The sequence below is a fragment of the Grammomys surdaster genome, unplaced genomic scaffold, assembly GCF_004785775.1.
Source record: "Grammomys surdaster isolate TR1022 unplaced genomic scaffold, NIH_TR_1.0 170, whole genome shotgun sequence".
Classification (NCBI taxonomy): domain Eukaryota; kingdom Metazoa; phylum Chordata; class Mammalia; order Rodentia; family Muridae; genus Grammomys; species Grammomys surdaster.
Genome location: NW_021604618.1, coordinates 7,638,745 through 7,661,988, shown reverse-complemented (window position 1 = coordinate 7,661,988; position 23,244 = coordinate 7,638,745). Strand labels below are relative to the sequence as shown.

At 45.3% G+C, this 23,244-nt stretch overlaps 1 protein-coding gene across 3 annotated transcripts in view; it reads right to left on the bottom strand.

Annotated features, from left to right (window-relative positions):
* Nucleotides 1-23,244, bottom strand: part of Elf5 (E74 like ETS transcription factor 5) — a 39,883-nt gene that overhangs the window by 11,660 nt on the left and 4,979 nt on the right. Inside the window, exons 1-3 of one of the 3 annotated variants that reach the window (XM_028767084.1) lie at nucleotides 15,708-15,828; nucleotides 9,414-9,538; nucleotides 813-1,046 (exon numbers count right to left, since the gene is read on the bottom strand). In XM_028767084.1, coding sequence (XP_028622917.1) covers nucleotides 813-1,046; nucleotides 9,414-9,534 — 355 coding nt within the window. In that variant the 5' untranslated portion in view covers nucleotides 9,535-9,538; nucleotides 15,708-15,828. Of the gene's footprint in view, nucleotides 1-812; nucleotides 1,047-9,413; nucleotides 9,539-15,707; nucleotides 15,829-23,244 lie in introns of those variants that run through there. The other 2 variants (XM_028767085.1, XM_028767086.1) reach the window with 2 other exon arrangements.

The following is a 23,244-nucleotide window of genomic DNA, read 5'->3' as shown; positions in this document are numbered from 1 at the left end:
AATGATACAAATAGCTGCTTCTTAGAGTGTACTTATATGTTGTACCAGATAATCATTCACTAAATCCTTCAAAGCCCAGGGAGGGTCGTCGATCTTCCCAGCCGACAAAGCTACTGGGGATTTGGACAGGGGGCACTTCTTGCAGAAAGAATTCTATGGCTTCCGTGTATAAGAGCCCGGACTGTATCAGTAACACAGTGGGCCATTCTGATTTCCAAGTTTTCCCTTTGCCCCGACTGCCTGTAAAGCAGACCTGTATGCTGTCTGTCGCAAAGTGAAGGCGCGCAGCCTCTCATACCAGCTGCTTTACCTCACAGCTTTCTGGTTTGAAAAAGCAGCGCATGCTCATGGTGTCCACGCTACTGGCGCCACCTTCTGGCCACCGGGTTCTTGACCGAAAGGAATGTATTAAGAATGGCAATTTTGAACTTCTCTGGAAATAGGAAGGGAAAAGGTCTATTTTATTGTTTTCCTCTCTGCTTAGTCAGAGGTGAAGCAGGTTGCTTTTTTTGTTGTTGTTCACCTTTCAAGATTTAATTAATTTTGAACATCCTTATTTGAGGCTTTCAGCGTGGTTTTGGACTTCTTACGTGTTTTACTTTTCTTTTTTAAAAGCCTACCCAACTTGTTTTCTTGGCTCTTGCTTTCCTTTTGGCTAAACTCTCAACACCGGGACAGTAGAATTTCTGATTACGGAGAGGTTTTGACTGAGCACTGATACCAAATGATTATGAGAGTCGGGGCAAAGGAAGCGCCTATGGGGGTGTGGGTCCCAGTCCACGGCCCTCCTCCTGAGGCTTGCTAACACTGACCTTGAGAGCGAATGTTCTGGAGGATGAAGTAGAGGTACTCCCCACAGATGCCGGCTGCCTCAACGAACTCCTCCTGCGTCATGCTGCATAGCTGCAGGCCGCTGATGTTGAAGTGACAGAAGGAGATGCAGTTGGCGTCAAGCTTGTACTGGTCGCAGCAGAACTGGAGCCATTCCCAGACGTGGCGCTTGGTCCAGTATTCAGGGTGCACTGATGTCCAGTAGGAATCACAGGCTGCACCAGAGCACAGAGAAGTAAAGGATTACCAAGGGAATACTCCAAATATTCCCAAAGAATACTCCAGTTATGTTAGCATCTTTGTTCTTTATTCAGAAAGGGCTATAGATCTGGCGTGTACTTACAAAGATCCAGGTTACCTTCTCTGCAGAGACCACCAGGGAGATGGGATTCTGTAGAGGATTGTTGGGGCCAGAGAGGGTATGAGGCTGGTGGGAAATTACTAAGTCTCTTTTGGGTGTTTAGCATGATGTAACCGATAGAAAGAAAGCAAAAAGATTCTCTAGGTAACATGATATCAAGAATAAGAACTCAGGAGTTCAGAAGGCCTGGGTTCAAATCCTGGTTTAGCTGCTTGTCTTTTGGGTAAGGCCCATAGATATTTAGGCCTCTGATTCCACAGCTGTTAAAATGGAAATAGTATGTTTGACCTACAGGGCTGGTATAGAGTTGGAGTTAATGTAAGGAGAGTGGTGTCTGGGAAATCCCCAATCAATTCAATAGTTATTAGATGTTTTCTTTGTGCTAGACTATCTGAAACTAGTCTGAGTCTCTGTGCATTAATAGGCAGATGCTATGATGGCTACCTATTTGTGCATAGTCTCTGGTCAGCTTTTACAAGGGTCTTGAGCTAGTTAGATACTGTCCATAGTGTGGCCGACCTTGGATCTTAACAGATATCTAGGGAGGAAGGAAGTCATGGAAGAGTTGGCTGTACTGAGGTTGTTGTGTTCCTGGTGGTTTAAGTTTTATCCTTTCCTGTGCTCAGACTACCTATTCCTTCAATGGAGTCATGTAGATACTCAGTCAGTTGTAGGTCCTGCTTTGTAGCCTGGGATGTGCCAGTAGCACTTTGTCTAGGTATACAGCAGCCTTGTCTCAATGTTTCAAGCAGAAACAGATGGAATGGCAGACATAGAGTAGACCTGTGTATATAATTTTTGTAACCACCATAGTATCTAAGTACTCACTTATCAATCCACTATCCATCCATCCATCCATCCATCCATCCATCCATCCATCCATCCAATAAATGAGAACTTCACTTTCCTCTTCATGAAATGGAGAAGACTGTATCACCTCTATCACAGAGTTGTTCTACAGATTAAACAAGCTCACAAATACTTTAACAATCTTATTAATGTTACCACTACCCACCTACTCTGTGTGATGCCACAAATTGCCTGGTAAAAACTGATGATGGATAGCCATGTTTAGCCTTTGTCCCCTGATAGACGAGGAACTCAGGGATCGGAGGAGAATCACTTCCCTTAGATCCCACTGTCAGCGGGTGGCAACGGTGGCATGTGAACCACAGTCTGAATGGCTCGCTTCTCTCATCTCATTGTGCTCATCCTTGGGGGATCAGCACAGAAAAGAGATGACATCTGAGGAGAGACAGGGAGACAGCAAGAGAGAATGGGGGTGGGCAAGTCAACAGAGCGAGGCTGAGGTCACTGGCTCAGGCTGTGTGGATGACAGAGATTGACCTTGTGCAGTGACATTCCTCAGCCACTGGAGTTGTTGCTATTGCCACTGCCCTGCCTCTGCTGCTGCTACCGTGCCTACATGAGCTATGATGCTCCTGAACCCAGCCAGGAGACAGCTCTGCTCTGCTGGGGCTACCTCTTCTCCATTGCCTTTGAGACGCCAAGTCCTGATTGGCATCGTTTGATTTCTCAGATTCTTCCAGGGTCCTCATAGGTGTGACAGGGCTATTTCATAAAGACAGAAACAGTTTCCCTCTAAAACTCAGAATCCTCTTTTCCCACTGGTGAGCCTCTTGGTAAGCTCAAATCCTAGACTTGTTTTATTTTAAAAAATTTAACCAGTTATTTATTTAATTTTTTTCTGGAGCTGGAACTGAGCCCAGGGCCTCACACATGTGTAGCAAATAATCCATTTTTATCATCAGTCCTTTTACCAGAATTTTGCATTCACATACATGAAAGAACCTGCATTGCCAGGCTCTTTAATGGTGGTGTTATAGCCTCCTCCTGGTGGTTGAAAACATGGAGGGAATGAATGGTTTGACCCAACTACCCTTTCTGTGATCCCCCACTGCTGGCTGAAGCTGGCTGATCAGGCTTATGGCTAGTTCCTGGCAGAGAATAGGGTCTCCTGAGAAAACAGACCCTTCCTGAGTTCTGTCTGTGCTTTTTCATCTACTGATTGCTAGCTTGAGTAAACCTAAGAGGTCTTTAGCTGTTCCTGGTATTCTGATGGGAGCCGTTTATGATCCTTGACATTCTTTGGCTGCTGGTCCTGCACTGGGGCCTGACTGAGATGGCTATCGGTGCACTGCTGTGTAGCACACCGCACGTTTCTCTCCATGGAAAGGGTTTTCTGTGTCTCTGTTCCCTTCCTCTCTCCAGTTCTATGGCAGGGTTATTTTGTTTGGAAGGAAGACTACTTTGTTTCTTCCCCTTAAGGATCTAGGGAAGTAGTAGGGGGGAGGTTAGCTCTGACACCAGGAAGGTGTTGTTGGCCTAGTGCTCTCTGGCTCCTTGGTGGAACTCACTTACAGAGTAGGCTTTGTAGACAACGGGGGTGGGGGGTGGGGTGGGGGGGTGGCAGATACACAGTGGCTGGCTTTTCGGTCAGCAAAAGCCCTTCCCACAGTCTTCAGAGCTGAGATGGCTGAGAGGAAATGCCTGTTCTCAGCAATGTAGAGGCAGGAATAGGGGAGCCAGCATCCACAAAGACTGGGTGGTGGAGTATTTCCATGGTCTCAGCTTTAGGATGAGGGGGGAGGTGTTAGTGATGCCACTGAGGAAGGGAGGGATCCTGCCCCAGGGCCTCTATTATCTGCCCCTGTGTCACTCCCTGCCCTCTGCCTGAAGGTGTTTTTTTTCCCCATTCCTCTGACCCCTGAGTCCCTCCTCCTATTCTCCCTGAACCACAGCAGTTCACACTCTAAAGAATCTTCACCTCAGGTGCTTCTATGAAAGTTCCAGAAGGATTCACAGCACCTACCTCCCCAGCTGTTGAATTCTGGTCACCCTGAACCAGGAGTGCTCAGAGCTCCTTCCCATCCCCCTCCTTAGCCCATCAGTCCTCAGTAAGTGTTACCAGATCACCAGTGATTAGATCTTTACCTTAGGGTAAGGAAACAGGTTCTGGGAGGTTACATGGTTCCTCACCAGGGTCACAGTGGCCATTGGTAAGGTCATTGGACACCATGTGGACATCTTGCATCATGCCACATTTCCTGATCTTGGAGGACCAAGTTGAGTGCACATATCAAAAATAAGATTTGGATGAAGGCAGGTAGAAGGCTACATATCCATGTTTATCTATTGTCTGTCTGTCTGTCTGTCTGTCTGTCTATCTATCTATCTATAACTTAGGTCTGAAAAATCAGAAAGATGGAGAGGTGATGGTGCCAGTGCCTCTGATCCCAGCAAACGACATGAAAAAGAACCTTCTAGTATTTGGAAGGAATGAACGTAGAGCAAATCAAGGGACTATTTATATAAGAATATATCCTCTTACTGGGTCATATTGTCTGGAAAGGTACAGTGTTTTTCTTGACGTGTCTCTCATTTACAAATCACACTGAAGTTCTGGGAGAAGCTTGCTATGAAGTCTGTTTGCCTAGGCTCCTAGCTGAGGCCAGCCAGCATCCTATGTCCAGAAAGCTTGATGCAAAAGTCCAGAGGCCACTATTAAGCAGCAGGCCTTGCCAGCTCCTTTGAAGTCTGAAGTGGGTCAGGGAACTTGAGGGCCAGCTGCCTTGGGAAGAAAAGCTGAAGAGCTAGAGAGAGTTGTCATTGACTCTGGGGGAGCTCTCTCAAATGATGCTATCAGGTTGGATGTATTTAGTTCTTTGGGCTGATGTCCTCCAGGGCCCTCAGAATAAGGAGGTGACACCCATGCCTGAAGTAGCTCCAGGTAGGGAGATGGGGATTAGAAAGTTCGTATCATCCTGGACAGGAGCTGCCCAACTCTGTGTTCATTCTCAGGTTAAGGACAAATTCAGTACTGGGAAAGGGGGAGACAGACAGTTGGCTTTAGAGGAGGCCTGAGTTAGACAACTTGGGACCATAATTAGTATGATTTATTAGCATAGGGAGTTGAGAAAGTTTTTCGCCCAGGGCAACACTGTAGAGAGGTGGTGAGTGAAGTGGATAGTGTAGGGTACCATCATCTGCAGCTATGGCACAGAAAGGAAGGGCTTTATGAGGGAAGTCCTGGGGTGATGCATGGCTTCCAGGTTTCCTCTCATGGCTGGGCTGGCCCCATCCTACCTATAACCTCTCTTGGCTTCTTGTCCTAACCTTGGAATGACATAGACCATGAGCAGCAAGGAACTGGACCAAGGAAAGAGGAGGGCTGGCTGGGTGCCTGCGAAGTGTCACGGAGAGTTAGGGAGTGGCTAAGAGAGCCAGGCCCTGAGTTGTGATGGCCATGGATGCTCTTTAGGCCTCAGTGGGCAGACAGAGCAGAGGTAGCCAGGAATGACTTCTCTGGGACACAACTTCTGTTACGGGACTCTGCTTAGACCTTTCAGTGATTTGTGTGTTTTCCAGCTTAGATTTATAAATTCTTAGGCCCGTACCCATGGGTGTTTTCTTGAGTTTCTGTGCCCAGCACCTGAATCTTACTTAGAAAAGCCCCAGTGTGATTTTAATGCATTCCCCTTTAATTTAATACTTAGGATGGCTTGGCACTGGTCTTTTAAAAAGCTCTCCTTGAAGTAAAATCTCATATTGGATAAGCACAACTGTTATGTTTCCTTTTCTTCTCTCTCTTTTCTTTTTCTTTTTTTTTTTTTTTTTTGAGACAAGGTCTCACTATATATTTCTGGCTGACCTGGCACTCACTCTGTAGACCAGCCTGGCTTCGAACTCACAGAGATCAACCTGCCTCTGCCTTCCTAGCATTGGGATTAAAGGTGTTTACCACCACACCTGGCCCAACAGCTGTTGTACTTCCTGAGTGCTCTTATGTACTTGTCACTCTGCCAAACGCTGCTCTTTCCTGCTGTCTTCAATACATTTGACAAGATCCTAAGTCATGGCACCAATTCTACAAATAGAGAAGTGGAGGCCTGAGGTGACAACTAAAGTCACACAGTAGGTAAGGGGCCGAGCTAGACTCAGGTGAAACAGGTGTTGCCTATAGCTGAAACTTGATAACAGCTATGCAGAATGAAAGCGGAGGAACCTGGCCGAGGGTTGGGGCGCAGAGGAGAGAGCCAGTATCAAGTCTTCTCCACTGCCACCCAGAATCTATAGTAGACTTGAGGGGCCTCCTGGAACTAGTTCCCTGGGACTTCCCCAGTCTAGAAAGCTCTGCTGTGGAAAAAAAAAAAAAGCATAAGCAAAAGTGAAGGAGGCGCCACATGTTGGCCACAGGCATTTTTGAAGGCCAGGGAAGAGGTGTGTGGCGAGGAGGATATCTAGGGTGGAGCTCTAGGAAGTAGAGGTAAGATAAGAAAATTTTAGAAGGTGGACTATTGGAACTTAATTGGATATACAGATTATATATATATATCTCAGAAATATATAGTGAGACCTTGTCTAAAAAAAAAAAAAAAAGAAAAGAGAGAGAAGAAAAGGAAACATAACAGCTGTGCTGTATACTAGCTACTCAGTGAGCTCCAGGACAGTCACCGCTGTATAGTAAGATCCTGCCTCAAAAAACAAACAAACAAACAAAAAAACCGTGTGTGTGTTTCATACTATATTATGCATGTGAAGTACAGAGTTTCTACCTGAATAAATAGTCTAAATGACAAGTCTCTATTTTGAAAAAGCTGAAGTCAAGACGAAGGTGAATTAATGAAGTTCCAGTGTATTTTGCAATCTGTGATTGTGCCCTTCCAAGCCTTTAGTGCAGTCAGCCAGAGGTCCTGCTTCAAAGAGCAGTGTGGACTCACTTGTGGTGAGTGTGTTGAGGGCACAGGCTCAGGCCTTCTCAGATGAAGTCATTTGCAAAGTTTGAAAAGAGCTGGACTGCACTAGGCTGAGCATCACACCCAGGCCGTCCTGGACGTCACTTGTCTGGAGGGTACATTACTTCTCCCTCACTTCCTTTGCCTTTGGTCTCAGTCCCAGATTGGGAGGATTACTACTGAGATCTAGGTTGAAGACTGGAGAGAGGAAGTTGATGACTGGTTTCTTCCTCTCTAGGAGTTTTGGGGTGTCCCTGGGTGAGGCAAGCATCTGACAAGTGCCAGGCACATGTCCAAATGCCTGATAATGTCAACTCTTACTTTACACTCCCACCTTTAGGGAGTGGATACTATTTTGGTGAAGGAAAATGTGTCAAATGGCTTGCTGGATGTCACTGGCTGGTGAGTGGCAATGTCAATACTTGAGGGCAGATACCAACAGGAAGTTCTTAGTAGGCTAAGTCCCTAGACAAGGTCTGGATTTAAGATGGAGATCTGTGACTCAGCAAGGAGACATGAGTTAGGGGAAGTGGTCAGGGTATTCTGACTGCCCAAGCTCTAGTCCTGGTAGAGAAGGGTTTTTTAGAAATTCAGACCCTGTCATTTCTCTGGCTGATGATGTCCTGATTAAGAAAAGAAATGAGGATATTTTATTTTCATTGATCTCATTTCTTGATGGAGATACTTCAGGTTTTTAAAAACAGTGGCGAAAGAAGTTTATGTTTCTGATGTCTCCTGATGCAGGATTCCGAGACACTGCTGGAAGAATCCCAGCAGTGACATTGTCTCACCTTTCATCACACTAATAGAAATGCCAAGGCCTCAATCTGTGGAGGGCTGCCCCCAAGAATCTGAAAGTGTACAGAATTATGTTACAGGGTCAACTCCACTGGTGATGCCTTCTGTTAATGGATTATATTTTGTATTATAGTAAAATGTACCAACTCCAAAAACTAATCTTTTAAAAATTATATACTTCAGTGAGATGAATTATGTCCATACCACTGTGTAAACATTAGCATAGGCATCAGCTTTTGAACTTTCTTCTACCTCAGCTAGAAGTAACCTTGCATTTTGTTGGTGCCAGCCTGTAGCTTCATTATTTTCCCATCAAAGGAGAGATCAGGGCCTGAGAGATTAAGCTGGGGCAGCTAGTGGCAAAGCTTCTCTTCACTTTAAGGTCACATGGAATCGTAGCTTAGACTCTTGTTGGCTACAGGAGCTACTGCTCCTGTAGCCAGGATATCACATGGCCAGTGTTGAGGCCTTCTCCCATCTGCCCTGCCCCCACGTCATCTGGAAGAACAAGCACCGAGAACATGAAAGAACACCCTAAAGCCTTCGTTGTCTTCTTTTCAGGTTCATGTTTGAGGGAGCGAGATGAATTACATTTCCCATCATCTTTCAGGGAACCCAGCTACTTCTCGGGACCAAAGGAGAATTGTACTGTGTCCTCAGATGAGTCAAGTCCAAATGCAGTGATCCATCAGGTATGCCCAAGCCTTCAACATTGTGACACGGAATTTTCAGCTGCAAAGTTCTCTTTGAGAACTGTGCAATTGACTTCCAAAAAATATTGCAAAGGAAATCTCTCATACTGTCGTAGGAATTCGTATGATTTTTGTGCTGGGCCACATTTACAGTTATCCTTCACTGCATGTGGACTGCAGACCATACATTGGACAGACCTGATAGGCCTTTCAGCTGAGAGTGAGAGATTTTGTGTGTGCATGTGTGTGTGTAGGGGGTAGGAGTGGGTTTATTACTTTGCGATTTAGGAATCACTTCAATTCTGGGTGTGCAGCCCTGGCCTCTAGTTGTAAAGGCAGGGGCTTCCTTGTGGTGACAGTGTGTAGCATGTCAAAAAGGCTGGGCCCCTCCTGCTCACTGCTTACCTATAGACACTAAGCTCAGATCTGGCCAGGTTCGTGTGCTTAAGGTTAAGTCTCCACAAGGACTGACAGCTTCATTGGTTCTTGCGTCTGTCACTTTTATGGGTATGCACCTGCCATGCCAGCAGTAAGTTGGCTTTGCTGTGATGTGCAGTCACCCAAGCACTTACTCAGGCATGGAGGCCTCAGAGGGTTTCTGGGGCAAAACTCAGCTGGCCTCTCTCTGCAATGAGACTTACATAAGACCTCAAGCTTCCTTCTTAGGTACAGAAAACTGAGTTAAACATTGGGAGGGAGAGTGAGAAGGAAATATAGAGAACGGTGGGGAGGAGGACTTAGGGTGGGCAGGGACCTGTGTTTACTGAATATTACTTTGAAGCAGGCAGAATTTACACCATACTAGGAAGAAGTAGGAGCGAGGATTCTACTGCCCTTCTTTCTACACAGCCTGTACTTCCTTCTGCCTGGCTTTCCATCAGCATCTGCATTGAACACTGACATTTCTGGACTGCCCTAGATCCAGCCTGAGCCCAGCCCTGCTGCCCTTGAATGGGAAACCCCATATGTACACACCTGTCTGATGCTCAAAGGCAGGGTAATATTCTTCATTGCTGAACAGATCGGTCCAAGACATCAGAGGGTCACAGAAAGATGCGTTAGGCAGGAAGGTGCTATGGGTTACGGAGTCCAACATCACCCTGGAATATCAGAGAGGCTGTGAGGACATATAGAACAAAAGCTTATAGAAGCTTCATGGTATAGAAACTCCTGATAGAATGACCCTTATCTTTTAATAAGGGCAGCAGGTAGGCACTCCAATCAAGTGCTTTACACAGATGGCATTCTGTAGTCTTCACCATATCCTGCCTAGTCCCATTGCTCCTATGAGAAAACTGAGCCAGAGGAGTTGAGACAGTTGCTCAAGTAACATAACAAGAACATTTCAAAGCTGGGAGATTCAGATTGTGCAATCCTGTCTCTTTATTGACTTTTCTCTTTGCTTGTGCCTGACCCTCTGAACTCCGACATATAATATTTAAAAGTGCTCTTGGGAAAATGAGACAAGAACTGCCCTGTGGGATTCTATCCAGAATGCTGAAATCAGAGAGCTCTGAGCGTTTCTATGTATTAGCATGTGCATGTGTTTGCCACAATCTTATTTTCCAGCAAAACCAGTTCTGAACTGATGTTGTAAAGCTTTGCATGCATTAGACATGTGATATGGATACACATACATATAGCAGCGTATTACGTCTGTAGGTAATTTATTCCAGTTAGTGAACATTTACAGGATACCCTGCAGCAATATTAATATGCTGGAGCAATCCTGAGTCCTCCCAGGAACTCTGTTTCTGTAGGCTGTGTACCGAATTACATTCCTGATACTGGAGCACTTTCCTCAGAGTGATCACTCTGATGGGTGCTGGGAAAGGAAGGTTTTGTTTTATGGATGAAGGATGGGAGTGGGGTGGTGGTGGAGGCTCTGGGACTCCAGGTAGCAAGTACAAAATAACCCAGCTCACACGAGACGGGATTTGAGTGGGAGCTCAGGTGGATCAGCGTGGAAAGTTTCTGATCCTAACTGCCATGCTTTGCTCACCTGGCATGTCATGGTGGTAGATGGGGAGCTTAAGCAAAGGTGTCTGGCTGAGACTGAACAGAGGACTGTGTGTTCTGCCCTGCCAATGTCACCTTTGCTGCTTCCCATATACCCAAACACTACTTCTGTGCTTCATTCTATATTTCCGTAATTTAGGGGTGTGAGTCATGTTTGAAAGGCTTTTAATTAGTTTTTTAATATAATCTGCTCACTTCATTTTCTTTTTTTTTTTAATTTTTATTTATATGAGTACACTGTAGCTTTTTAAAGACGCACCAGAAGAGGGTATCAGATCCTATTATAGACGGTTGTAAGTCACCATGTAGTTGCTGGGAACTGAACTCAGGACCTTTGGAAGAGCAGTCAGTGCTCTTAACCGCTGAGCTATTTCTCCAGCCCACTTCATTTTCTTTAATTCTTGAAATAAAGTTAATGAGATAAGCTGGTTCAAACTCAATTCACAGGAAGGACACAGCAGCTCGAAATCATAGCACTGACAAACACCAGAGCAAAAAAATGAGATTCCATGTCCAGGGACATTGTCAGATAGAATTGGAAGGCATGAAAGCTTCTCCATTATTTGATACAGTGTCCTCTGTTTGTTTTATTTTTCTGCCTGCCACCAAAGTAATATTACTGAATGCATTTGGTCCTCTAAATACAATGAATTAAACAATTTTAAACAGCCACTTTCTCTTTTAGTTTGTTTATAAGTGAATGCATCTTTAAAGGATAAACTTTATATTATCATTATAAATGGAAAGTTAGTATTCTTTTAATGTACATAAAAATGCACCACCTAATTCAGGAGTTATCTACAACCTGAAACCAATCCAGCTTATAGCTCCTTTATTTATTTATCCTGAAGCTAGAAATCTTTTTAGATTTTGAAATACATGTTTACTTAGCATTCTTGATTTTTGTCTTTTGGCCAGCAAATCATAAAATATTTACTACCTGGCCCTTTGAGGGATTTGCCAACCTCTGGGCAGAATTACCTCCTGCCTTGCTGGTACTGTAGTACCAGGGCTGGAAAATACACTCTGTCATTTGACAGAGAAGAAATGGAGACCCAGGGAATCTCTGTCACTTGCTCAAGGTCACACAGCCAATGGACAGCAGGGTTAAGCTGGAGGGAGGCCCTAAGTTTCCCATGTGGTCTGTTAGCTTTCCTATCTGAAGGCACGGCGCCATCCCAGGCATATTTATATAATGAAACTAAAACTCACAGGGATCTTTTGAGATGCTCACAAATCTACCATCCTGATCACCATTCAGTCTGCAGAAGAACTGTATGCTGCGTATAAAGAAAAACTAGAGTTTGGGTTCTTAATCTTAGATATTCTTTCTGTGGGAGCACACAGAATTCTGTATATTCCCCAGGTCTCAATTAGGAAGCCTTTTCCTCGATACCCCGGTAGGGTTAATGGGCCTGGTAGTTATCATAGCCATGGATCTCACCTGGGAGCCTATCAGTCAGAAGTCAAGGCTTCCTGGGTTTGGGCCCTGATTTTCCCATGGATTGGCTGGCTTTATGTCTTGAGTCTGTACAGGGTGGAGATGTCTGGGAGGAGGGTTAAGACTACTAGTGCTTATTCTAAACTCGACTTCTGAAAGTCTTCTTCTAAGTGTGAGCAGAGGAAGGAAAGAGTCTCATACTTTTTGAGCTGGACACTAAGAACATCACGGATATGACCTTAAACTGCATATGGAGAAAGAAGTGGTGGGCCCCAAATGGAATCGCACAGAACACAGTCTCCAGGTCTTCAAAGTCTAGGGGGCACCCTTCAAAGATTAACCCTAACTTTGACTTTGCCCTTCCTCATCCATCCTAACATATAGAAGACATTTAGCATTTAACAAGAAACATATTTGGTAAAATTGAACTGGATCTTATCAGTAGGGTGTTCATCTCCTTTAAGGATCTCCCAGGCCCTGCGCACCCTCTTGATCTGTAATCTCTTCAGCACTGCACACAATGATGGAGTTGGTTCCCATCGATAATTCCTTTTATGGCAAATTATACCCATTAGGCGTGCTTAGAGGGCTCTCTCTGATATTTATCATGCTGCTTTCCATCCACAATTATTTCTTGCTTCTTCGTGGGGGTTAGGTCTTTTATGAAAGCATTGAACATTTCTTTCTTTCTTTTTTTGTTTTGCTATTGTAGTAAGAGGAGGCGTTATTAAGTCTAAGCTCACCACAAAAGGCCAGGCTACGTAGCCAGCATGCACTAAGTGTGCTAGTTCAGGAATAAAGGCTGCTTTGTGTTTGGCAGCACCTTCTCTCTAGGCCTTGGAAGGTGTTTGCGGTAAGTGGGCATTTGGCTGTTTTGTGTGTGTGTGTTTAATGTAGATGGATAATCAGTATGGTGCCCTCTTCTCAGTGAAGTCTCTGGACCAGCAATATCCAAAAACCAGGTCTGAGTTTGCACAGCCATTCTCAGTGGCAGAAGGCTCTGGTGTGTGTGTGTGTGTGTGTGTGTGTGTGTGTGTGTGTGTGTGTGTGTGTGTAATAAAAACAAGGCAGAAACAAGGTAGGCCTAGCATTCACAGGATAAAATGGGGATACTAGAACGTTCCTGGGCCCACTAGTCTAGCCATTTTCTGGCTTGTCATTATGGAAAGTCTCTGCCTCTTTCATCTTTCCAGACCTAAGTTCTTCACCCATGACAGGAAAACACTAAGAAGTCAGCCCTTCTGCAGCTTCTCATTGGATCAACAAAACACTTCCAAATCTGTACACACGTACACATATGCAGCCACATTGGTAACACTTGCACTTTGGTCAAGTGAAGTCACCAAATACTCAAAACGCAACCAGCACCACCACTCATTAAACCTGTAGCCCCAGAAAGCCCTCTGCTCCCCTCCTGCTCCTTACCTCTCAACTGGACAACAGAGCTGGGTTCCTCACACTCCCATGCCCTGGCTTTCAATACACCAACAGCAGATGGGAGCAGTTTCCCCCAGACTCATTATCACCCTGGCCACCTCATACGGAAGGCATGATCGGTACGAAAAAGATTGGTCTGATCACCCTAAGGTGGTGGAATCAAATGAGCTCTCTTTTACTGGTGAGAAAGTTGATTACAGGCACCTTTGGAGTGAGTCAGGGCAGGCCTGGAACTGAGAGCCTCCAGCAACTTCTGTCTCCTTTTGGAGCAAGCTCACATACCACGAGTACAATAGGGTCCACCCAGCTAAAGAACCAGGCCTATGGGCTTTTGTCCCACTTACAAACCCATGGCAAAAATAATAGGTATAGTGCAGTGAAGGTGCAAAACTCCCCAGCCTTGGACAATTTGTCAGACGAGGAAAATTCCTCCTTTGACCCTAGCAGAGATCGTCAAGGTCATTTTAGGCATGTGACCAAATAAATCTCTATCCAATTAAGCATCTACACTTTGGCTATTTCTCCTCTTTCCTTTCTATTTCTTTTCTCCCCTTCCCCGTCTCTGGTGTACAGACTTACAGTGCGGATCAGGCTAGCCTCAAACTTGAGGCTAGCTTCCCGTGTCTATCTCCTGAATGTCTGTTTACAGGTATCGGCTATTTCTCTGTCAAAACATCTTCGAACAAAGCCAAAGCAGTGCAACATGAGGAAAGGGAGACAGTGAAAAACCTTCCACAATTCTATCATCCAGGCAGTGCTGTGGAGAAGAGAATTGCGTTTTCTCTTCTAACGCTCCATGACACTTGAATGTCCTCTGTGTCCAGAGCCTTACGGACAGGCATTAATTTCCCACCCTTCGGGGCTCTTTAAGAAGGGCAGCTGCAGAGGGCTCCATGAGGGTTTCAACACTTGGAGCAGAGGAAGGCTTGTGGGTTGGGTACTTGAGTATTTGTTCTGAGAGCAACCACAGCATGTGGGAACCAACTCACTTATGCCTTGTTGAGTAATCTTTCATTTTCCTTTAGCTTATTTGGGACTGCATTTTTTTTTCTATTTTCTCTAAAACCTCATTGAAGGAAGCTGTGGGCTTCGATGGGAAGATCACAAGTTTTAGGTTAAAGACACAGGGAAGGAATATTGCTTGTAATACCCACTCATAAAGCAAGCAACATGAGGGCACAGTTCCTAACTGCTCAATCTGCTGCAATCTCTGACTTTATTGCAGGCATGCTAAAGTTTTGATTTTTTTCCCCAACCTGGTCTGCTAATCTGTAAGTACTCATGACCATCTCTGATAACCTACTTCCACATCTTTAAAATGGACGTTTCAACACACGGCCCTCTGAGCGTCCTGGGGATTTAATAAAACCAGTGAACATAGATTGAGTAGCTAGACAATTTCACTCTGAAGACATGAGAAGAGGAGGAAACCAAACTGTAAAAGCTGCTGTCCCAAATACATTGAATCATAGAAAGACCCTTGCCAAGAGCACGAAGGCAGACGAATGAAACTTTCCGTGTGGATGAGCACACAATAGCCTGGGTCTGAGTCTTTAGACTACAACACAAAGCCATCTCCATAAATTACTGGGCCTCCTTGTGCCTCAGTTGCCCCATCTGTAAAATGGAGACGAAGTGCCTAATGATCTAGGACACCCGTTTCTGTCTTAAATTCTCGCACTGTAACGCAGATGCGGGAAAGCATGTGTTTCCAGTTGCTGCCAGGAGGGGGCGAATGCGCACTCCCCCCCCCCCCCCCCCCCGCACCCCCACAGACTGATAAGGTTTGAGAATACAGTGGAAAAAAACCCTAGCCACTTCTTTTCTGGAAGCATTCTGTCCCTAAGGGACTGTGAGAGAGCCAAATGAGATTCCTTTAAACCATTTTGTACAAACTCCTAAAAAAAATGCCTCAAACTGTAAGAATACCATTCTCTGTATCAAGAGGGGCAACTTGGTGAGCAGGCCCCCCAAAGATCTGAGGGGTGAGGTCAGGGATCCGGGGAGGTGGTGGATTTTTCTTGAGCTGGCTATCCGTGCACAATCCAGCTCCCTCCTAAAGGCAGCTGAAGGATGGGCAGAGATTTAAGCTCCTGTCCACACACATTCTCTCAGCTGCCTTTGGTTTCGTGGAACCGGGGAAGTGGGGGCCGATGAAGAGGGTGGGTGGCCACCTTCCCGGAGGAGGCAAAAACTCTCTCCGGCAAGCAGTCAAGCCTGGGTCAAACACCCCGGGAGGAGGCACTCTGACTGCCTCACGGAGGGGCTGCTGTGGGAGCTGGAGACAGACACTCAGTCCCAGGCCCCAGCTAAGTCTCTGAGCCCCGACACCCCTTTCAATTCATTCAAAAGAGCAAAGTAAAGCTGCTTACGTGAAGACAAGTGGTGGCTAGGTCCAGACAGAAGGCTTTCAAGGCAAGAGAAGGCAAGCGTGCTCCCAGCACCAGCGGACGGTAGAAATAAAGGCACCTGTAGCCTTGTGATATAAGTGACACCTACAGACAGGTCCGTTTGGTTTTTCAGGTTTATGCACAGCCCCTTTGATGACGGTGACATACGGTGTGACACGGCTCCTCGGGGGTGGGGGGTGGTTTTCACATGCAGAAAGTTTACCTTTCTCCTGCTTTTGTGCCCAACTCCCACCACCCACCGAGGGGACCCAGGAAGCAAGCAGAGAATTCTTGCCCCTAGGGGATAAGTGAAGGGCTGGCTGGAGCATTCGCCTTTGAGCAAGCTGGAGGGAAATTCAGGCCTGGTGTCTGTTCATTGCAGCCTTTGCCTGGGCTGGTCCAGTCCTCCTGAACCTCTGTATGTAGTGTTATCCCTTTTCTGCGTGTGTTAGGAAAGAAGAGCAGAGCCAAGTAGTAGTAAAGAATAAAGGTGCTTCAGGGATCAAATTCTGAGCCCATCATTTTCTGGCTGTGTTACTGTGAATAAGTTAATGAGCATATCCGGGATCCATCAGATTACTGCAATAATGGAAACTGTCTGGGGTGCTGGGAAGGCCATACTGGGGAATGTCAGCAAATCAGCTGGAAGCCTGTCCTTAGATGCTACATGCTTCCTTCATAAAGCATGTTAGTCAGAATTCTGTCCTTCTATTGATCCTGGTGGAGATCTTCCAATCAGGGGGCAGGGAGAGAGTCAGGGAGCAGTGCTATTACTGGCTTCCACTCTCAGCACCCAAAGGGCACCGTGTTTGAATACAGGAGCCATGTGACAGCTTTCTCCTTTTCCCAGTGTCCTCTGTTTTACAGATGGAGATATGAAGAGACCTTGTAGCTCCAGTGTCGAGCGTCCAGAACCACACACTGGGGGTCCTGACTTTGTTTGCAAACTCTCAGTTGTCTCACTGAGAACTCCTCACTTTTTAGGACATCTCTCAAATCTAAATGATGACCTATGCAGCTGTCTGGGAGGAGTGTTTGTAGCCCCTCTTGTGTGTTCCGTTCCTCGCTCAATCTCAGGCAGCTGAGACATCAATATGTCCAAACTGCAGACTCTGAGCTTGAAGTGGAAAGCAGAGACTGGTTTGTTAGGTTTTCTTGGGAACACTGGGCATGGGCACAAACACTCAAATCCAAACACACGAACGACGTGAAGAAACAAAAGGCAGTTCATGTGAGGAGTTGTGTGTCATCATGGAAAAATAGTCAGGGAGAGATAAGTGGATTGTTGAAGCTTGGCTCTGGGACCTCAGGCAGGACAGCCAGCTTTTCTGGACCAGAATTCTCCCAATAGTAATAGGACAAAATGGGATTAAGTTAGTTATTAAAAAAAAAAAACCCAAACACATCATTTTTTTGGATATAACAGTGCCTTTAATCATGACACTCAGATGGCAGATATCTGTGGGTTCGAGCCCAGGCTGGTTTACACAGTGAGTTCTAGGCTAGCCAGGGTAATACACATAGTGAGACCCTGTATCACCAGATATTTTTTTTAAAACAAAAAAAAATTTTAAATGCATATTGGTATTCTGCCTACTTGTATCTTGTGTGTGAGGGTGTCAGATCCCTGGAATTGGAGTTAGAGACAGTTGTGAGCTTCCACATGGGTGGTGGGAACTTAACCTGGGTCCTCTGCAAGAGCAGCAAACTTTGAGCCATCAAAATTTGAGCCATCTCTCCAGCTTCTCCTCTTTGCTTTTGACACAGTCTATTGCTGAACCTGATTCGGCTACCTTAGCTGGGTTGTAAGTTCCCAGGATCCTCCTGTCTCTGCCTCTCTAGTACTGGGATTGCAGACCTGCCCTGCTGTATCTGGCTTCTTGTTTTTTTTTAAAGTATGGGTTCTAGAGGTTGACTGAACTCAAGGTCTCAAGCTTGGGAGGTAAGTACTTTATCCATAGCACCATCTCTCTAACCCGTAGGGCAGGAGTTTTAAAAGTGTGCTGTTTGAAGGAGGAGAGCTCAGAAGAGGGGTTAATCTAATGCTTCCCCCTGGGATTCAAGAAGAGCCTCAAAGCTTTTCTCTAAATCTTCTTGGTAAGATTTCATCTGAACAAAAGAATCTGCACATGACCAGAATCTGGAAATAACTGAGTTCAGATGCCGTCAGGGATTTTTTTCAAGTTTTAACATCTGTGACTATGCTTGAGCCTGGCTTCTGGGGGACTCCTATAGTCCAACATGCTGTTCTCTGCTGCCGAGCTCCGTCCCATCTTGTTACTGGCTTCTGAACCACGCATACACAGTCTTCCCAAGAAAAAGCTTCCAAGCAAAACATGCTATTCTGTTACTGTTTTTATTTGCATTTTTCTGTGACCTCAGTTTGAGAGTGGAAAAGTATTCTAGCAGCTGATGTGGATGACAGTATCCTTGTTTTGCTTTGAGGTCCTGAGTGCGTAAGGTAGCATCTCTGGGTGACTGTCTGGGGAATTACAGGCTTCCGAACCAGTAGATAAAAGGGATGGTTAATATAACACAAAAACAAAAGAGAATTTACACTCTAAATGTAGACACCACATTAGATCTTAATTTGATTAGAATGGACATTTGGATGATCTCAAACACTAGGAAAGCTTCACGATGCCTGTTGGTGAAGGTGAGACGTGGAAGCAGGAAGGGCAGGTGCCAGGGGTGGTAGGTGAAGAACTGAACTTTAAATTTCTCACTATTTCTCAAATCTGCATTCCCGAAACTAGTCATTGCATCACTGTAGCACAGTAGCTGAGAGGTGACTCTGGAGAGTCACCCCCGAGGCTGTGATTACTGCTCTGCTATTTGTTGGCTGGGTGAGCCTGAGAAGCCCCTGAAACAACTCTGCAATTGAGTGAGCTTGATCTGCTCTCTTTCATTAATTAAACTCTGTGCAGACCTTCAAGCCGGGCACCACTTATCTCCCTTCTCAGATGACGAAGATGAAGCGTGTGAGCAAACGGTTGGCAGTAGCAGTGGCCGAGTGAGCACTGTGCAGCACTGAGCGCTGTTCGCCTCTGCAGCCCGGCTTCTTAGGTTCTGACAGTTCTGGGTGCTCCTGGGGTAGATTTTTACCCGATGTGAACACCACACTGTAGAAACAGGGTTTCATCTAGGCCTTCCTTCCTTGCTCTGACCTCAGCGCTGGCTTCTTTGGATGTCCCCCTCTCTATGGCTCAGGGTCTTTCTTCATGTCTCTCTTAGTGTAGAGTAGAAATTCTTTTGTGTACTTCACTGAATGTGGGGCTCTGGGGTGGGTCTTGGGGTAAAGAAGACAGCTAACATAACATGTTCTCTCTCTCTCTCTCTCTCTCTCTCTCTCTCTCTCTCTCTCCCTCCCCCTCCTTCCCCCCTCCCCCTCTCTTCCTCCTCCCCCTCTCTCCCCCCTCCCCCTCTCTCCCTTTTTACTACACACAGAATCAAGTGAGTTAAAGGACGTGCTACCTGACACGAGGCAGGAGGGCCCCATCCAAGGCTTCACTGGACCCAACAGACTTGTATCTGCTGCTTTTCCAGGAACTGTTCTCCAGGTCGTTTCCCTAATTCTCTGCAACCTGCCACGTTCACTGTCCCCTTTCTCTCAACCTCAACCAGGCAGCCCAGGCTGAAAACAAACGTGAATTGAAAAGAAAAAGTCATAGACTACTAGATCATTAGATCATTAGACCATTAGGCCTTTGGCAGGCAGGTGAATGTCCAGGCTGCGGGATCAGTCTCCTTTACCCTGGCTTTATTTTCAGGATAGACTCTGTGGAGAATGCTCTATTGTTTTAACTAGTTCCTGTCAAAATGTGTTTTGGTGGATGTTTGGTGGGGACAGTGGATGTAAATAACCACACATCCCTGGCACCTGGCACCTGGGAGCCATTAGGTAAGGCATTGACTTCATCTATGTCTTCATCTGTGAGGCATTTACATCTCTGGTTGCTGATATATGATACATTTCCTTAGGATGGAGGGAAATACAGTTGTTGATTGAGACCCCTGACCTTTGAGTTTGCCATCCCAAGTAGGCTATTGAATAATCCTAAGAGCTGCCCTTTGCTAGGTGGATTTCCTAGGTGCTCAGGACAGACTAAGCATACTGTGTATATTAAGTCATTTGATGATTACATAATTCTTATGAGGGATGTGTCACCATCAACACCTAAAATTTACTGATGAGGAAACAGGTATAGAGAGTCCAGGTAACTTGCCTAATACCACACATCTGGGAGAACATGTCCCAGCTTTTGAACTCAGGAAAGCATGCTGCCAGTGTTCCCCCAGCTTATGGTAATCCTGGGGAGATAGTTGACTCTGAGTTGAGATGTACCAACTTTCTGATATGACGTTTGAAGGCAAGTATAAAGGCCTCTAAAATTCACGGGGTGGACTTAAGCACATATAGGCACATATGTTAAGCACATTAACAATTTCTGTGTTGATTGTGTAGTCTAAGATTTCTTTTTTTCCTTTCATTTCATCTTTGAGGATCCTTTCCTATCTTTAGCCATTCATGTGTCCTTCTTTCTGACTAAGAACCCCAGTTCAATTGAGAGAACAAATGAGATGGCTCTCCCCCATCTCCTACATTCCTTTCCTTGCCTGTGCTTTGGAAGTGTATATGTTCAGTACTGAGGACATGGTGCTCAAACTCTGGTGAAGCCAAAGGCTGGCCACAGTGTAATGAAGATAACAATACTCCAATAAATGTTACAGAATTTGGTTTTTGTTTTGAGACAGGGTTTTGCTATATAGCTCTAACTGTCCTGCAACTTTCTATATAGACCTGGGTTTGAACTTACAGAGACACACCTGTTAGATTTTGGCATGCAGCTTAGAACAGACATCTGACCAAACGGTTCCAAAGGGGAGGGAGTTTATTCAGGGCAGAGTGCAAAGGTGGGGAGAGAAATGGGAGAAGATGGCTGAGAAAGAGGAGAGAGAGAGGAGAGAAGTGGAGGCCAGCCATGACCACGTGGAGAGAGGGGGAAGGGAAAAGGAAGGGGCAAGGGGACAAAGAGAAGCTAGAGGCAAGAGAGCAAGAGAGAAGGAGGCAAGCAGCCCCTTTTATAGTGGGCAGGCCTACCTGGCTGTTGCCAGGTAACTGTGGGGAGGAGCATACCTGGTGTTGCCAGATAACTGTGGAGGTGGAGTTTAGACAGAATACTAACAACACCTGCATTTGACTCCCAAGAACTGGGACTAAAGGTGTGGACCATCATGCTTGACTTGAATTTGATTTTTTTTTTGTTTTTGAGAAAGGATCTCATGTAGTCAAAGATGGTTTTGTTTTTTGTTTTTTGTTTGTTTGTTTGTTTGTTTGAGACAGGGTTTCTCTGTGTAGCCCTGGCTGTCCTGGAACTCACTCTGTAGACCAGGCTAGCCACGAACTCTCGAACTCAGAAATCCGCCTGCCTCTGCCTCCCAAGTGCTGGGATTAAAGGAGTGCGCCACTACCGCCCAGCCAAAGATGGTTTTGAAATGAAATCAGTCTGTACTGAAAGATGACCACAGACTCAAGATCCTCTACCTTCCAAATGCTGGGATTATAGGCGTATGATACTCTGGTTTATTTATGTAGTGCTGAGGATGAAACCCAGGGCTTCATGCATGCCAGATGAATGTTTTACCGAGTTCCATCTACAATAGAATCCTCTTTTAAAACAATCGGAATTATAGAAAACACTGATCTACTCTACAAGGGCTTAATCACATCAATGTTTGTGAAATAGCTGCCACCCTGAAGGACTTTCTCTGTCAGTGGAGATATTAGAAGCCCACCCATTGCAGATTTCTCTCTCAGGATCAGGCTGGTAAGTCTGAAGCCATTAATGATTGTGCAAAGGCACAGATCTGAGACGTTCTCCAAGGAAGCATTCTTGAAGATAAGAGTTTTCCCCAGTTCTTTTTAAACATCAACGTCCTGGCAGGCATGAGGCTTGCTTTCTGAGAGTGTTGTTAAAGGTGACCCTGTGGCCAGTCCTTGTTGTATGGGTACTATGGGTACTGGTATTGGTGGCCCTGCTGGTGTGTAGGCCCGTCCCTCCATGCATGGCCAATGAGCTCAGTTGATCTGGAAAGCATCCTAACAAAGGCTACCAACAGATAATCACATTTATTAAAGATTCATCTTCCCATAGGGACCCTGACACCGACACTGGCCTTGCTGCAAGAACTTTGAGCCTGTTCTGTCACTGGTCAAGGGGGAAGGACCACACATGCAGTCTGGTGATGTGTGTGACCACAGTGGCCTCTAGATTCTATATTTAACTCTCTACTCCTGCAGTCACCATGCAAAGGTGCGTCTGTGGTCAAGAGAAGAGGAAGGAAAGGTCTACTGGGAGAAATTAGTAATTGGATCTGTGTAGATCTATCTTTATCAATTAGCCATTTTTTTTGGTAAGATGCTGCTGAGAAGAAAATGGTATTAGCCTAGCTGTCCATCAACCAATGAATAGATAATGAAAAGTTATATAGATGGAATTTTATTTAGCCGTAAAGAAAAACTGAATTATAAAATTTTCATGAAAGTGGAAAATATTATATTGAAGTAATCCAGGATCAGAAAAACAAATAGTGTATGTATATTCCTTCTCATATATGTGGACCTTAGCTTTTAATAAACAGATTTTAATTTACTCATTAATTTAATATACATGGATTATTTTGCCTATGTATCACATGCCTTCCTCGTGCCCTCAGAGGTTAGAAGAGGGTGTGAGAATCCCTGGAACTGGGGTTACAGATGGATGAGCCCCAGTGTAGGTGTCTAGAATTGACCCTAGGTCCTTTAGAAGAGTATTCAGTGTTAATTGCTGAGCCATCTCTTCAGCCCCTTAGCTTTCAGTGTTTACATGTGCATATGCATGAGTAAGAATAGACAGAGGCCAGGAAACAGAAAGGGGTTCATGAAAAGGAAAAAAAAAAAGAGGCTTTAAGGGGTGGGGTGGGAGGGTTAATTGATAGGAAAGTGGACGAACGAACCCTGGAAGTGGGAGAGCCTGGGGGTGGGAGAGCCTGGGGGTAGGGTGGGGACGGGAACCGGAGGAACAGAGCCCGGCCCAGAACAACCAAATCTGAGTATGAATGAAAATACCAGGAAGAAACCTTCTAAATCTTGCATGCTAATTAAAAAATAAAATAACACTTAAGAAAGATATTACTGAGTATGTGTTTTATCATGCCTATCAATTTAAATAATCACCTTGGCGTTTGGACACTTTGTTAAATATGTAGCTTATCTAGATTTCAGAATCATTAGTGTCTGAATTTGGTAGTTGTAGTAATTTTTAAAACTTCAAAAAAATATAATAAATGAGCATACGTTATTTAGAAAAAGTGAATATAAAAATGAGCAAGACCTAGTTACGGCTTCAGAGGAAAAAGAGTTTGTTGACAGCCGGGCGGTGGTGGCACACGCCTTTAATCCCAGCACTTGGGAGGCAGAGACAGGCGGATTTCTGGGTTCGAGGCCAGCCTGGTCTACAGAGTGAGTTCCAGGACA